We start from the raw sequence: 16,423 nt of genomic DNA, 5'->3' as shown, positions 1-16,423 counted from the left end.
AGGTGATGGTCATGTGGACAAGTGATGGTCATGCGGACAGGTGATGGTCATGGGGACAGGATACAGTTATGGGGACAGTATACAGGAGATGGTCATGCGGACAGGATACAGTAATGGGGGCATGATACAGGAGATGGTCATGCCGACAGGATACAGTTATGGGGACAGCATACAGGAGATGGTCATGCGGACAGGATACAGTTATGGGGACAGCATACAGGAGATGGTCATGCGGACAGGATACAGGAGATGGTCATGCGGACAGGGTACCGGAGATGGCCATGCGGACAGGATACAGGAGATGACCATGCGGACAGGATACAGGAGATGGCCATGCGGACAGGATACAGGAGATGGCCATGCGGACAGGATACAGGAGATGGCCATGCGGACAGGATACAGGAGATGGCCATGCGGACAGGATACAGGAGATGGCCATGCGGACAGGATACAGGAGATGGCCATGCGGACAGGATACAGGAGATGGCCATGCGGACAGGATACAGGAGATGGCCATGCGGACAGGATACAGGAGATGGCCATGCGGACAGGATACAGGAGATGGCCATGCGGACAGGATACAGGAGATGGCCATGCGGACAGGATACAGGAGATGGCCATGCGGACAGGATACAGGAGATGGCCATGCGGACAGGATACAGGAGATGGTCATGCGGACAGGAGATGGTCATGCGGACAGGAGATGGTCATGCGGACAGGATACAGGAGATGGTCATGCGGACAGGATACAGGAGATAGCAGAGAGACAACAGACAGAGATTGCATACAATGATTTTGTACAATCTCACCACTGCCAGTGTCTGGAAACTGCTGCCTGTCTGGCAGCCAGTCAAGCAATGGATGGATGTTGCAGCCAGGCCAGGGGTCCAGTGGTGGGACTCAGTTCAAGACAAGTTGGCTTGTAACTATGCATGCACAGCTGCACACCACACACTCACCAGGGGGCTGCAGCCAGGGCAGGATGTGGCGCTCAGTGCTGGCTAGTGGCACTGTCAGGGGGTCGGCCCGGCCAGGTCCGCAGCACCCTGCACTGTCCATCACTCGTCTCGCGGTGCTGCTGGAGCCTCCACCTCCACTGCACTGTCCGTGTCCACTCCCTCTGGCTCGGCTCCTGGCATTTTAGGCCAGTGTTTGCTTGCGGCAGGACATCAGCGGGCGCAGGTGCGAGCCAAGCGGCGCGGGCTCGTGATCGGATTGTCTCAGGGATTTCCGGAGTTGGTGCTGCGCATGCGCAGTTCTCACCTGAGCTTGTCGCAGCCATTTTTACTGGCACCGTTCGGCTCCTACAGACATTTACGGGCACCGAAAAAGTGCACTGTTTTTACGGGCTGCCCGCAAATCTATGGACTGTTGGCAACATTGTTAGATTGTAAGGTCTAGCAAGCAGGGCTCTCTGATTCCTCTTGTACCAAATTTTATTGTAACTGCCTTCATTTTGTAAAGTGCTGAGCAAACTTTTGGCGCTATGTAAATCCTATATAATAATAATAGTTTGCAGTTGATCTTTTAATTATGACTTTTTTCTCTTTTTAACAGGCATCATGCTGTTCAGCTCTAGAAATGCCTGTGCACTCAGATGTGTTACAGGTTATTATTGATTACATCTACACTGATGAAGCGCCTACAGTAAAAGGCAAGTGTGTTTTTATTCCCTATGTCTCTGAGGCTGCCCATACAGGAACAGATTTCTTATCATTTAAGGTGAAACATCAGACAGCAATTTCTAGACTTGCGAACGGTCTAAACTCCGCCGGCATTTCCGACGGAGAGATTTAGAACATGTTCTATATCTGAGTCCGTTGGAAATGCCGACAGCAAAAGTCCAATGGGGCATACACACGGCTGGAATGTCTGACCGAAAGCTCCCATCTGACTTTTTCTGTCGGGAAGTCCGGCTGTGTTTACGCGGCATTAGTTGATGATTCCCGTCCAGTTTTTCCAGGATCAACATATATTAAAAAAAAAAAAGTGTTGAAGGATTTCTGCAAACACTGCTACTCTCTTTGGCATTTTCATATAATGGCTTTATACACTACAAGCCAGTTATTGGCATCGGTTCATGTATCCGTCATTTCACTTTTTAAACTGCTTGGTGTATGGCTAAAACAAAGTATCTAATTTAGATGTATTTCGGTTTTACTTTTCCATCAGTGTATGTCTGTAACCTACAGGTGAATTGAACATTGGCAAACAAAAAAACTGTAGGCGAGCGGAGGATAACCCCTCTTATTTAATCATGCCTCAGCTCTTTGGTAGTGTCCTAGATGGAGAAATGTCTTTTCTTCAGCTCGGCTGACAAAATCTAACCTGTTTTGCTAGCCTTTTTCATTAGATTTTTTTTTCCCAGTCAAGATTCCAGCTACATCACTGCTAGAGCTGGTCTCTACATGGCAACTATCTGGCCTTTCTTCAGCCTAGCTATGGAGTGCTGTACCCAGACCCCACTAGACCCGTCATTGTGTGGCTAGCCTGAAAGTGACCTTCAGACTTGTGGTGCTTTCAAAACATCAAGTACTCATAAAAGTTAGCTGTGTAGCACTTTCCAACTCCATTACTGTGGCATTGCCTAAATGCTTGCTTTTTCTGTCTGAATACCCATTTGAGTGTAGGCTTTTGTGGTTTAGCACCAGAAGCTGACTTCTAATTTGGTTTTCTGAGCCCCTCTAAACTCCCACCTCAGCCTTCCGGAGAGGGTTAATGTTAAAGGATTGAGTGTTGATGATCTTTCACAGGGTGGATTGTCCATGTTCTTTTTCCTGCAATTCAGCATTGTGGAAGTACCTTCCCTCTGCTGCTTATGCTTGCAAGGGCCATGTTGAATGCCAATCCTCAGTCCGTTCCCACTGCCTGCCTACAGTAACTTTGTCACCTACAGTCATCAGACCATACACCTGCTTCCAGCACTTGGGTTCATGAGTATCTAAGGCCTTGCCTTGTAACTTGATCTATGTTGCATTCTACCTTAGAGTGCAACATATCTGGCTCTAGACAGAGGGGCCGGTCTGGCTGTACTGGGTGCCTCTAGCTTACACTCCACTGGCAGCTCCAATGCTGCCTACTGATGAGGCTGACATTTGCTTTCCAGCAATTTGCCCTTTGCCAGAGTTTTGGTCATCTTCAGGGTATTCCCTAGCTCCATCATTTGTGGCTGTCTCTTCTACTCTTTCCAGGGAGCCAAGTAGCATAGTTATTTGCTGACTCTTACTGCAGAAGCCACAAGCATGTTTCCATGCCTCCTCCACAGATTCTCTGATCTGTCTGCGGCCTCCAAGCTATTTTGTCCTTGTGGGATAAGTCCTTCCATTTCCTGGACAGAGGAATTGATCTGCAACCAAGAACCACGTTGTCCCTGGTTTGATGGCTCAGGAATCCAACTCCGGAGTTGGGAAGTCCTTTCCTGTCTTCTGGAAGATCCTCGCAATGGAAGCCAGCCTTCTCGGCTGGTGTGGAATCCCGGGCCCTTTGATAATGCATAGGACTTGGTTGTCAAAGGAATCTCATCTGCTAATCAAGATCTTAGAGCTTGGGGGCGATTTGTCTATGCAGCATTGGACTGGACCCTGGGGGAGTGGTCTCTACACCAGGAGGTGTTCCAGGTTTTGTGTCATAGGTGTGGGACACTGTATATTTGACTTCAGATACAAGGATCCTCTTGAGGAAGCAGTGGTTTCTCTTGTGACTTCATGGGATGAGTAGAGTTGGATTTATGCCTTTCCTCTCCTTAGGCCTCATGCACACTGGTTTATTGTAAAATGCTGTTTCTCCTTATAGGGAACATTAGTGTTAAAAGCGCACCTAAGCTGCTTCTTTTTTCAAACCAGTTTACCAGAGACTGGTGTTTGGGCATTTATTTAATTGGCATGAGGTTTCATTTATTCTGGCAATTGAAATTAATAAATTCTGAAGTGCTAAACGCACCTCGCTTTTAGATGTATTTAGTAGCGTCAAGCCTTTTACATAGGCTAACATGCAGGGGAGTTTAGAGGCACCAAAAAAAAACACCAGGCGCCCCTAGGAGCAGCTGTAAAAAACGTCCAGTGTGCACAAGGCCTAAAACTGCTCCAAGATGGAGGGCATTTCATTTGCTCCAAACTGTCCCAGGCAGATTTAGTACTTTGACCTGGTAAGATTTCTGACAGATGTTCCATGAGTTTTTTAGATTGTCTGACTCTCCTGTCTCAAGGACTGATTTACCATCTTGCATTTAGGGTCACTGGCCTTAATGGCATGACTGTTGAAGTCTAGTTTTTAAGAGACAGGGGCCTCTCATTCCTTGATTTAAGACATTTGTGAGGATGTGGACTCCTTCTTTCCTAAAGTAGTTTCTGACTTTCACCTCAACAAGAATGTCGTTCTTCTAGACCTCTGTCTGGTTCTCGTTCACCAAAAGTAAATCTCCCTTCATGCCCATATGCGATTGAGGCTGTGAGTATCAATCTGTCAGCAGCTGCTTCTTATGGGACTGATACTAGATCCAGTGAGTGCTTCTTGGGCTTTGGTGTGAGGCTGTCGCTGAGTCTTTTTACAAGTTCTACTGGGTGGATGTTAGGCCTTATCTGATTACCAGTTTCAGGCAAATAGGTGGCTATTTGAGCTGCATGCAGTGCCCAGTTGCTGTTCTTTTTCTTGGGCTTCTTAGCATTCATTTGTTCTGTTGCCCATCCTTCAGTTGGACTGCTTTTGGACATCCCAAAAGTGAATGACATCTGTGTCTTGGTGTACAAATAAAAATTGATTTTTACAAACACCATAAAATCATTTATTTGTCCCCTGAGGGACACAGGTCCCACACTTGGTACTGCTGTGCCAAAAAAGAATGATAGGATTACCCTGGGCTCGCCTATAGTTTTTTTTTTTTGTATGCCAGTGTCTAATTCTACTGTAGGCAGCAGTTACCTACCTAGAGGATTGGTAGGCACTCCTTTGTCCTGTGTAAGCTCTGAATAGAGCACATTAGAACATTATTATTACATAACTCCCAATGGCTGAACTGAGTGTCAGGGGAGCAATAAAAAGGTTGTGGTTCTGTGGGTATTAAAGCAAAACCAGGTTTTATTTAGGCTTTTGGTGGATGAAGTGGGGTAGCTAGCACATCTGGCACCCCGGGTTGGTCATTTTCTTTATCGTACATCATGGGACACAGAGCACCATAGTAATCACTATGTGGGTATATAGGCACCTTCAGGTGATGGACACTGGTATACCCAATACAGGAAGTACACTCCCTGTATAACCCCTCCTCCTACCAGGAGTACCTCAGTTTTTTCGCCAGTGTCTAAGGTGTTGGTCATGAGTGAAGATGTGCTCTGAGGAGCTCCAGGAGGGATCCATGTTGGATTTATATAGCCTCCACAGACCGGATCTATCCAAAGGACCACTGAGGCCAAGATGGATGGTACCTGGGCCTCGTATACGAAGCACGAGGTTTTGCCTGTAATGCCTCTCTTTGTAAGACTGGACCCCGGAACCCAGGGCTTTTTGGTCATGCTCACATTACCTAAAGTTTTTCCTAAAGGGTGCTATACAGGTCCAAGGAAGTGGAACCCAGATAAAAAGGGACCCGGTCCTTGAAGGTTTACTAAACGCAGCACGCTGTGATGGGTGAAGTTCGGATCTGTCTGACTTCAGCAGTATCCTGCGGCGAGGATAAGGTAGGGGAAGAAGCCTAGAAACTGTAAAAAGTCCACCTATGGTTGTTTCTTCGATGAGAAAAATGTGGTCATGCCTTAAAGTCTCCACTAGAGGGAGTAAATGCACATACAGTACCTTAGTACGTCGCTTCTCAGTCAGTTCAGTGTCCTAGCTAACAGCATGTGTGCGGTCTCAGCAAGCCAGGGGGGATTCCTCATCCAGAGAACAGCATGTTTGCCTTCCCCCCCTTTGGGAAGGGAGGTACAACAGTAGTTTGTACTCCCCCCTCCCCCCCAACACGGGGGGTGCGGCGGCGGCTTTCCTATATGCACTTATCCCCACAGAATCTCATAACTTTTTTAAAATCCCGCCTCCCTAGCCCTCCCTTCCTTCCCTCTCGCTGAGTCTCCACTGATCAAAGCAGCGATGCTGTTAGCGCACGCGCAAACTATGGCTAGTTTAAGCAGAGGGGAGGACGTGTTGAATGACAGGGGCGTGGCTTAAGGTGCAGAGCCGTGTGTAGGACGTAAGTCCACGAGCACACGGCGCTGGGGACAGAGACAGGCACAGACGCTTCTCAGCTAACAGCTGCGGTCTGGCACACAGGACACTGGAGCACTGGGGGCACGTAAGGATGCATACAGACATTTCCAGTACAGGAAATAACATTTATACTCAGCACCAAAGCTGAACTTTATTAGCAGTATTGTTTTTGCTAGACTATTGCTCAGCGAGTTGTACATTTACTTAGTGCCTCTGCTTTTTGTGCTCAGCACTATGGCTCCCAAAAAAGACACCACAAAGGTACCAGAAATCCCACCCCCAGGCGCTGGGAATTCCAGCCGTGCCTCCACACTGTCATCCTCTAGCTTTTGCATGCGTTTCCTGTCCATGCATTACTATAATAGCTTATTTATGCTGAATGGGATCACCCAGATAAGCATTTTCTCCCTCCAAAGAGATTCACAGCATTCTATCACATGGAGGAAAAATTCACCAAAAAATGGAATGTACCAGCAGTTGACGCTGCGATTTCCAGTGTGTATAAAAGGCTAACTTGTCCAGTAGACAATGCACAAATGCTTAAGGATCCAACAGATAAAAAGTTGGAATTCCTGTTAAAATCCTCTTTTTCCTTGGCAGGTGCCGTTACTCAGCCTGCAGTCGCTGCAATAGGCATCTGTCAGTCCCTAAAGGACCAGTTTAGACAGGCCCTTAAGGAGGTTCCTGCAGAACAGGATTTGGCCGAACTGCCAAGGGCATTATGTTTTGCCAAAGACACCATGAAAGATTCTATTCACCAGGCGTCCTGCCTTGCGCTTGTGCTAGTACACATGCGTAGGATCCTGTGGTTAAAATGTTGGTCAGCTGAAGCACCATGCAAAAAGCACCTGACTGGCTTTCCTTTTCATGGGGATCGGCTATTTGGGGATGATTTGGACAAATACATCCAAATGATTTCTAGTGGGAAAAGTTTTGCCAGTCCAAATAAAGTATACACGCCCTGCATTTAAGCGGACTCTTTCTCCTGTGCCAGGGGCATCCGCCTCTATGCAGTGGCGATGGCCTCCACCGTCAGACTCTAGAGGAAAACCTCAGGCCCGGGCACAAAAGAAGTCCTGGGGACGGAAACCTGCAAAGCAGAATTCCAAAGCCTCATCCGGAATTGCGCCCCCCCTCGCCAGAGTAGGGGGGAAGACTGCAATACTCAGAAGTCTGGCAAGAGGAAATTCAGGACAGATGGGTCATCTCCAAGGTGTCCCTAGAGTACAAACCAGAATTTTGGGAGTTTCCACCGTCTCGTTTTCTGAGGTCAAACATTTCCAAAGATCCAGGGAAAAGGCAATCTCTGTTTCGGGCACTAGACTGATTACTGGCTCAGGGGGTAATCATACAAATCTCCATAGAAGAGCAAGGTTTGGGGTTCTATTCAAATCTCTTTACGGTACCAAAACCAAATGGAGATGTCAGACCCATTCTAGACTGGTGTCTATCAACATCAGGGATGCATATCTGCATGTCCCTATATTTCCTGCTCACCAAAGTTTTCTGCGATTTGAGGTAGAACAGCAGCATTTCCAGTTTGTAGCCTTGCCCTTCAGGCTAGCTACAGCACCCCCCCGGGTGTTTACAAAAGTCCTGGCCCCACCTCTATCCAGGTTAAGGGCACAGGGCATAACAGTCTTGGCCTACCTAGATGATCTATTGCTAATAGACCAGTCGGTGGCTCGTTTGGAGCAAAGTGTGCGCATTACAACCAGTTACGTGGAAAGTCTGGGTTGGATTCTCAACCTAGAGAAGTCTTCCTTAAAATCGCTACAAAGGCTGGAGTCTGATCATAGACACAGCCCAGAAAAAGGTTTTCTTGCCTCAGGCAAAGATCAACTCCATAAGATGGCTGATGCAGATGGTCAGGTGAAAAGGCGATCCCTCCATTCTCCTTTGCATGAGGTTGTTAGGAAAGATGGTGGCTTCATTCGAAGCGGTTCCCTATGCCCAGTTCCATTCGAGACTGTTGCAAAACAGTATCCTGTCTGCTTGGAACAAAACGATTCAAGCTTTAGACTTGCCAACGCAGCTGTCTCCAAGGGTGTCCCAAAGCCTCAGTTGGTGGTTACTAACCCAGAATCTGCTGAAAGGAAGATCCTTCAGACCAGTTATCTGGAAAGTGGTAACGACAGATGCCAGCCTTTCAGGCTGGGGAGCAGTACTAGAGAAGACAACTGTCCAGGGACAGTGGTCAAGAACTGAAAGAGCCTTGCCCATCAACATCTTAGAGATTTGGGCACTGCGTCTGGCTCCGAAGGCCTGGACTTTCAGGTTACAGGATTGTCCTGTCAGGATCCAATCCGACAATGCCACAGCTGTGGCCTATATCAATCACCAAGGGGGCACCAAGAGTCTTGCAGCGCAGACAGAAGTGAACCATATTCTGACAGGGCAGAAAGGAATGTTCTGTGCCTATCGGCAGTCTTCATTCCGGGAGTAGAGAATTGGCAGGCGGACTACATGAGTCGACAGCAGTTATTCCCGGGGGAATGATCCCTTCACCCAACATCGGTCGGGCTGTTTGCCAAAGACCTACCTTGATTAATACAAGGAAGCCAGCTTCCAGAACTATATAGTGGGGACGGAAAGTATTCAGACCCCCTTAAATTTTTCACTCTTTGTTATATTGCAGCCATTTGCTAAAATCATTTAAGTTAATTTTTTTCCTCATTAATGTACACACAGCACCCCATATTAACAGAAAAACACAGAATTGTTGACATTTTTGCAGATTTATTAAAAAAAGAAAAACTGAAATATCACATGGTCCTAAGTATTCAGACCCTTTGCTCAGTATTTAGTAGAAGCACCCTTTTGAACTAATACAACCATGAGTCTTTTTGGGAAAGATGCAACAAGTTTTTCACACCTGGATTTGGGGATTCTCTGCCATTCCTCCTTGCAGATCCTCTCCAGTTCTGTCAGGTTGGATGGTAAATGTTGGTGGACAGCCATTTTTAGGTCGCTCCAGAGATGCTCAATTGGGTTTAAGTCAGGGCTCTGGCTGGGCCATTCAAGAACAGTCACGGAGTTGTTGTGAAGTCACTCCTTCGTTATTTTAGCTGTATGCTTAGGGTCATTGTCTTGTTGGAAGGTAAACCTTCGGCCCAGTCTGAGGTCCTGAGCACTCTGGAGAAGGTTTTCGTCCAGCATATCCCTGTACTTGGCCGCATTCATCTTTCCCTCGATTGCAACCATTCGTCCTGTCCCTGCAGCTGAAAAACACCCCCACAGCATGATTCTGCCACCACCATGCTTCACTGTTGGGACTGTATTGGACAGGTGGTGAGCAGTGCCTGGTTTTCTCCACACATACCGCTTAGAATTCTGCCAGAGGGTCCTAAGAGAGGACAGGCAGCGTCGAAATCCACTGTCGCTAAGTGGATTCGGCAGGTTATAATTCAGACTTATGATTTAAGGGGTAAGATTCCACCTTTTAAGTCAAAGCGCACTCTAATAGGGCGGTTAGTGCTTCTTGGGCAGTGCGTCACCAGGCCTCCATGGCTCAGATCTGTAAGGCCACAACCTGGTCTTCAGTACATACATTCACCAAGTTTTTTCAGGTGGATGTAAGGCATGAGGATATCGCCTTTGGGCGCAGTGTGCTACAGGCAGCAGTATAGGTCCTCAAGTCTGGAGGTGCCTGGGTTGTCTCTCCCTCCCCTCAAATAGCATTACTATGGGACGTCCCACATAGTGATTACTATGGTGCTCTGTGTCCCATGATGTACGACAAAGAAAATAGGATTTTTATAACAGCTTACCTGTAAAATCCTTTTTTTTGGAGTACATCATGGGACAAAGAGGTCCCTACCCTCTTTTGGGGTTTAGGTATATTGCTTTGCTACAAAAACTGAGGTATCCCCGGTAGGAGGAGGGGTTAATAGGGAGTGAACTTCCTGTATTGGGTATACCAGTGTCCATCACCTGAAGGTGTCTATATACCCACATAGTGATTACTATGGTGCTTTGTGTCCCTTGATGTACTCCAAGAATATGATTTTACAGGTAAGCGGTTATAAAAATCCTATTTTTTTGCACCCCTCCCCCCAAGAAAAATGGTATGTTCTATTGCATATCCTTTACTACAGACAGCTAACCATAAAGTGTCATTTTTAAAAAAAATAACAAACATGTTATACTTACCTGCTCTGTGTAGTGGTTTTGCACAGAGCAGCCTCGATTCTCGAGTACATGATGGTAAAAAAACCTTGTGCCTTTACAATCACTTTAACAAAGAATGTGCTGTACTTAGAATGCAGTAGCCAAGAGTAAGAAATGTAAAACACAGTGAGGGGAATTTATCAAAACTGGTGCAGTCAGAATCTGGAACAGCTGCACATGGCATTAGCTTCTATCTTAAGCTTGTTCAGCTTTGCAAATGAAAGCTATGAGCTGATTGGTTGCCATGCACAGCTGCTCCAGATTCTGTCTGCTCTAATTTTGATAAATTCCCCTAAGGGCTCATTTAGACAGGCCCTGAGACAGGTCCTGTATGCTGAGCCACGTTTTGCTGCATCCGCATTCACCAGAGAGCTTCATCTATAGAAGTGGGTGCACAGATCCGAATGCAAACACTGCGTTCGCATACATGCATCCCTTCCTGTCTGCGTGTCAAATTTTGCTGCTGCATACCAATTGACTTTGACTGGACTGCCTGCTTAGGGATGCACAGAACACCAAGTATTCCCATGTGGTACACGGCCATCACACTGTGCATGGACGCATATGCTCCATGTGAATGAGGCCTCATTGTCATGTGGGCCAGATAGCAGGAAAGAGGAGATGTCGGGTAATTAACCACTTCAGCCCCGGACCACTTGGCTGGCAAAAGACCATAGCACTTTTTGCGATTTGGCACTGCTTTAACGGACAATTGCGCAGTCATGCGATGTGGCTCCCAAACAAAATTGACGTCCTTTTTTTCCCACAAATAGAGCTTTCTTTTGGTGGTATTTGATCACCTCTGCAGTTTTTATTTTTTTGCGCTATAAACAAATAATAGCGACAATTTTTTGAAAAAAAACGCATTAATTTTTACTTTTTGCTATAATATCCCCCCAAAATATATTAAAAAATATTTTTTTCCTCAGTTTAGGCCGATACGTATTCTTCTACATATTTTTGGTAAAAAAAAAATCGCAATAAGCGTTTATTGATTGGTTTGCGCAAAAGTTATAACATCTACAAAATAGGGGATAGTTTTATGGCATTTTAATTAAAAATTTTTTTTACTAGTAATGGCGGCGATCAGCGTTTTTTTATTGTGACTGCGACATTATGGCGGACAGATCGGACACTTTTGGCGCTATTTTGGAACCATTCACATTTATACAGCGATCAGTGCGATTAAAAATGCATTGATTACTGTGTAAATGTGACTGGCAGTGATAAGGTTAACTACTAGGGGCGCTGTAGGCGTTAAGTATGTCCTAGGGAGTGATTCTAATTGGGGGGGGGGGGCTATGTGTGACACATCACTGATCACCGCTCCCGATTACAGGGAGCTGTGATCAGTGTCATTAGGCAGAACGGGGAAATGCTTGTTTACATCAGCATTTCCCCATTCTTCCTCTCCGTGAGATGATCGCGAGTATCCCCACGGACATCAAGTCCGCGGGACGCGCGATCACACGGAGCTCACATCACACCCGCAAGCCGCTTCTTAAAGGGCAACGTACAGGTATGTTAATATGCCTTCACGTGCTCTTCTGCTGACGTATATCGGCGTGATCTGGTCGGCATAATTAATTTTTAATCATACTTTCCTAGATGGATGCTGCATCTGTCCCCCCCGCCGGCTCTAAGGCTGAAAACCGAGTAATCAAAAACTCAGTTCTCAGTGCTTCCTGAGCAGAGAGCTGTTGACTGTACCCCACACTCACTGAAACACTGGGCTGTGGTGGGGGCGGGAGCGGCTGGCTCAAGCTCTCAGCAGCCATCTGAGAAACTGAGCTGAGTGCCGGTCCAGGCATGTGAGCGGATCCCAACCATATGGTTGCGATCTTTCACAAGCCTGGACCGCCTCTGTGACGTCAGCTGACAGCCCGCTGTCAGTTGAAAATGGGTCACAGGAGTGCAAAACAATCTGCACTGCTGTGATCCATAGAAGTACATCCAAATAACCAATAAATCTATCACACGACCTGTCTCTCTGCTCCTGTTTGGCAATACTTGCGACAATTGATAAATGTCCCCATTTATGACGTGAACTCACCCTCCAGGGCCCAAGCAGGCTCTTCCTCAGCCCAGGCTTTACATCCAGGCTATTTCTCCCTGAAGCTGGCAGGTCCTTCAGGCACCCTCTTTCCTAGTCCAGAGGGCCTCCACTAGCCCTCTCCTATGGTCCAGGGCCTCCAGACACCTGCTGTCTTAGTGCAGGGCCTCCAGGCACCCTTGTCCAGTATCTCCCTCGTACCCCCCTCCCCCATCCAGAAGCCTTTGCCACACCAACCCCCATTTCCTAGTCAAGGGCCTCTTCTGCACCCCCCCCCCCCAGTCAAGAGCTTCCTCTGCATTCCCCTCCTAGTCCAAGTTCAGAGCCACCCTGTCTTCCGAATCCAGGTCATTTGCAACACCAACCCCACTTTTCAAGTCCAGGGTCTCTCCTCTACTACACCTCCCAGTCCAGGGCCTCCGGTGTACTCCTCTCCTCTCCTAGTCCAGGACCTCCTCTTCATCACCCAGTCCATTGCCCCCTCTGCACCCCCCAAGTCCAAGGCCTCCTGTGTACTCCCCTTCTAGTCCAGGGCCTCCTCTGCATCCCCTAGTCCAATGATGGTGAACCTGGGCACCCCAAATGTTTTGGAACTACATTTCCCATGATGCTAAGCTATACTGCAGAGTGTATGAGCAACATGGGAAATGTAGTTCCAAAACATCTGGGGTGCCAAGGTTCTCCATCACTGCCGTAGTCCAAGGCCTCCTCTGCACTCCCCTGCTAGTTCAGGGCCTTCTCTGCACCTCCCAGTCCAGGGCCTCCTGTGTACTCCCCTCCTAGTCCAAGGCCTCCTCTCCTAATACAGGGTCTTTGCCACACCAACCCTTTTCTAGTCCAGGGCCTCCTCTGCACCCCCTCCACACCATGGCCTGCTCTGCACCCACCCAGTTCAGGGCCTCCTCTGCACCCCCCCCCCCCAGTCCAGGGCCTCCTCTGCACCAGTCCCCACAGCCCAGGGCTTCCTCCGCACCCCACCCCATCCCAAGTCTTCCTCTGCACCCTCCAAGTCCAGGGTCTCCTCTGCTGCCCCCCAGGTCAGGGCCTCCTCTTCAGCCCCCTCAGTCAAGGGCCTCCTCTGCACTCCTCCAGCCCAGTGTCTTTACCCCCCCCCCCATTCAGCCCAAGGCCCCCACTGCACCCCCCCTGTCCAGGGCCTCCTCTGAACCCCCCCAGTCCATGGCCTCCTCTGTACCCCCCCTCAGCCCAGGGTTTCCTCTGTACCCCCCCTCAGCCCAGGGTTTCCTCTGCACCCCCTCAGCCCAGGGCCTCCTCTGCACCCCCCCAGCCCAGGCTCTCCTCTGCACCCCCCCAGCCCAGGCTCTCCTCTGCACCCCCCCAGCCCAGGCTCTCCTCTGCACCCCCCCAGCCCAGGCCCTTCTCTGCACCCCCCCAGCCCAGGGCCTCCTCTGCACCCCCCCAGCCCAGGGCTTCCTCTGCACCCCCCCAGCCCAGGGCTTCCTCTGCACCCCCCAGCCCAGGGCCTCTTCTGCACCCCCCAGCCCAGGGTCTCCTCTGCACCCCCCACCCCAGGGCCTCCTCTGCAGCCCAGGGCCTCCTCCTCACCTCCCCTCTGTCCAGGGCATTCTCTGCCCCCCATCCCCCAGTCTTTTGCCATACCAACCCCAAATTCCTAGTCCAGGGCCTTCTGCACACAAACTTCTCTCCTTGTCCTAATAAATACCTTCCAGGAATGCTCTCCCATGCTGAAGCGTCACTCTGGAATGCCTTTCTATAGTGATGGCGGATGGGAGGAGCAGAGTGATTCAGCACTAGTGCGCCTGTGCAGTCTCCCTCCTATTTGATTCTCCGGTATTTGGCAAGCTATGTGGCGGGCACTGCCTGTCCATTACACTTGTTCTGGCGGCAGTGACACCCTTAGAGCAGCGCTTCCCAGTGCGGGTGGGAGCGGAACCCCTGGCGGCGCCCCCCCCCCCCCCCAAAATGCGTCACCCGAGGCGTGTGGCCCCCCTAGTTTAGGCCCTGTTGAAGACTACCTCTTAACATTGACAAGGTTGACATTCTTTTTACATTATGGACCATAAAGGATAAGTTCACATTTAAAAAAGTAATAAATACACGTCTTTGCAGGTAAAAAATTGTGCATTTATTTTTTCTCAGGAGCCTGCAGAGCATTGCATCCGTGATCAGCAGATCGTGAGTGCAATGAGCGGCTTCTGCAGACACTACATACAGCTTTCTGCCTGTACCTCTGTACTGTTTTTTTGTTTGAAAGCTGTAGGAAGTGTAATATATACAGGTGAACTTAGCCTTTAATTGTTTAAAGCGGAGGTCCGCCCACGGCTGCAAAAATTAAAAGCCAGCAGCTGCACATACTACAGCTGCTGACTTTTAATAATAGGACACTTACCTGTTCTGGAGTCCAGCAATGTCAGCACCGCAGCTGATGTTTCCATCAGCTGTCAGGTGCATGCTGCCTCCATTGCGAGTAAGGGAACCCGGCAGTGAAGCCTTACGGCTTCACGCCGGGAACCCTACTGCGCATGCGCGAGGCTCTGCTCCTCTCTCCTACTGGCCTGGCGGCCGGGAAGGAGGAGGAGGGAGCCCGGGCTGAGGCTCCCGGAAGTGGGAACAGGATACCTGTGAAGGACAGTTATCCTGTCCCCCCCCGGAAGGTGCCAAATGTGGCACCGGGGGGGGGGGGGAGTACAACGAGTGGAAGTTCCACTTTTGGGTGGAGCTCCGCTTTTAGGTATTCAGTAAAGATATGAAAATGCAAAATGTGTGTTGTGTTTAAAGTATTATTACAGTTAAGATGAAGATCTGAACACATTATCAGAGTATATTATTCAGAAATCAAAATGTTTTCTTGCAACTTTATAAGTATAGAACGTGCACTAGAGGGCACTCCACTGGTTTTACCCATCTTCATATGTCTCTGAGAGAAAACACTGGATGACGCTGCTTCACGTTTTGTAAGAATATATGCAGTATAAGCAATTGGGCTACTGACTGTGCTTACCATTGCACCAGGTTATTTAGAAGATCTTCCAACAGGTCTTCTAAGATACAGGATGAGCATAGAGCTCTGTCCTACTCAACCCAGATTTGCAGTATCTATTTTGGTTAAAATTACTTCTGAATTAAAAAAAGAAAAGTTGCCCATGAATATTGTAGTATTGAATACACTGTCAAGCAGTTTATGATTATTTTTGTCATTGACTATTAGTGCACTGCTTGTACCTTTAGCTTAGTTGACCAGAAGATGTATTTGTTTCATGTTGCACAGATGTAATATGTGTAATCTTGCCTGTTTCAGATGTATAATGCAGAACTTTGTGGATTTAAAGTTCTTGCAAAATGAAATCAGCCATTCTATCAATTAACTGATATCTGACAATATCCTACACATAGGCCTTGGCTGTGCATTCTTTTTGTCAGAGATCTGCTGTAACAGAAGTATATCTCAGGTTCGCCTGGAACCTGAGATATTTTATTTTTTTGTAGTTGTGTTCATTCTCATTATAATATCTCTTGAGAACCCGCATCTTTCCCTGTGTATTTATAGTATACACTTTCTTTACAGAATCTGCAAACGTGGAGTTTATTTGTAATGTCCTAGTAATGGCAGATCAGCTACTTATCATTAGACTGAAGGAGATGTGTGAGGTCACACTTACTGAGAGACGTAAGTAAAAGAGCAGTAGTGTTCAAAAAAGGTTATATGCCATATATTTCCTGTTTTCAGCAGATGGTGAGTTCCAATATTCACAATGCTTACACAGTGTGTACGTTGATGGAGAGCAACGCCTCTGAATGACTTGCCTCATTAACTGAGAACAGTGTGCTGGTCAGCTTGGTGGAAACATGATAAAAGATGACTTTTGCGTTGTCCATTTGCTGTACTGTGCTTAGCACATTGCACTTAGTCACTGAAATGCTTCATATGTAAACATTGTTCTGACATTTGTGTTATGGCCTGATTTCAGACATCTCCGTGTGCCTGTATTGCAGACTGTGGCTAGACTTGGGCATATAATTGGT

At 48.0% G+C, this 16,423-nt stretch overlaps 1 protein-coding gene across 1 annotated transcript in view; it reads left to right on the top strand.

Annotated features, from left to right (window-relative positions):
* The window catches only part of IBTK (inhibitor of Bruton tyrosine kinase), a 164,125-nt gene that overhangs the window by 86,856 nt on the left and 60,846 nt on the right, over nucleotides 1-16,423 (top strand). Inside the window, exons 16-17 of the mRNA XM_073626859.1 lie at nucleotides 1,558-1,654; nucleotides 15,966-16,067. Coding sequence (XP_073482960.1) covers nucleotides 1,558-1,654; nucleotides 15,966-16,067 — 199 coding nt within the window. The remainder of the gene's footprint in view (nucleotides 1-1,557; nucleotides 1,655-15,965; nucleotides 16,068-16,423) is intronic.

This window comes from Aquarana catesbeiana, linkage group LG04 (assembly GCF_042186555.1).
Source record: "Aquarana catesbeiana isolate 2022-GZ linkage group LG04, ASM4218655v1, whole genome shotgun sequence".
NCBI lineage: Eukaryota > Metazoa > Chordata > Amphibia > Anura > Ranidae > Aquarana > Aquarana catesbeiana.
Note: the sequence above shows the minus strand (reverse complement) of the source record. Positions and strands in the feature narration are given on the sequence as shown.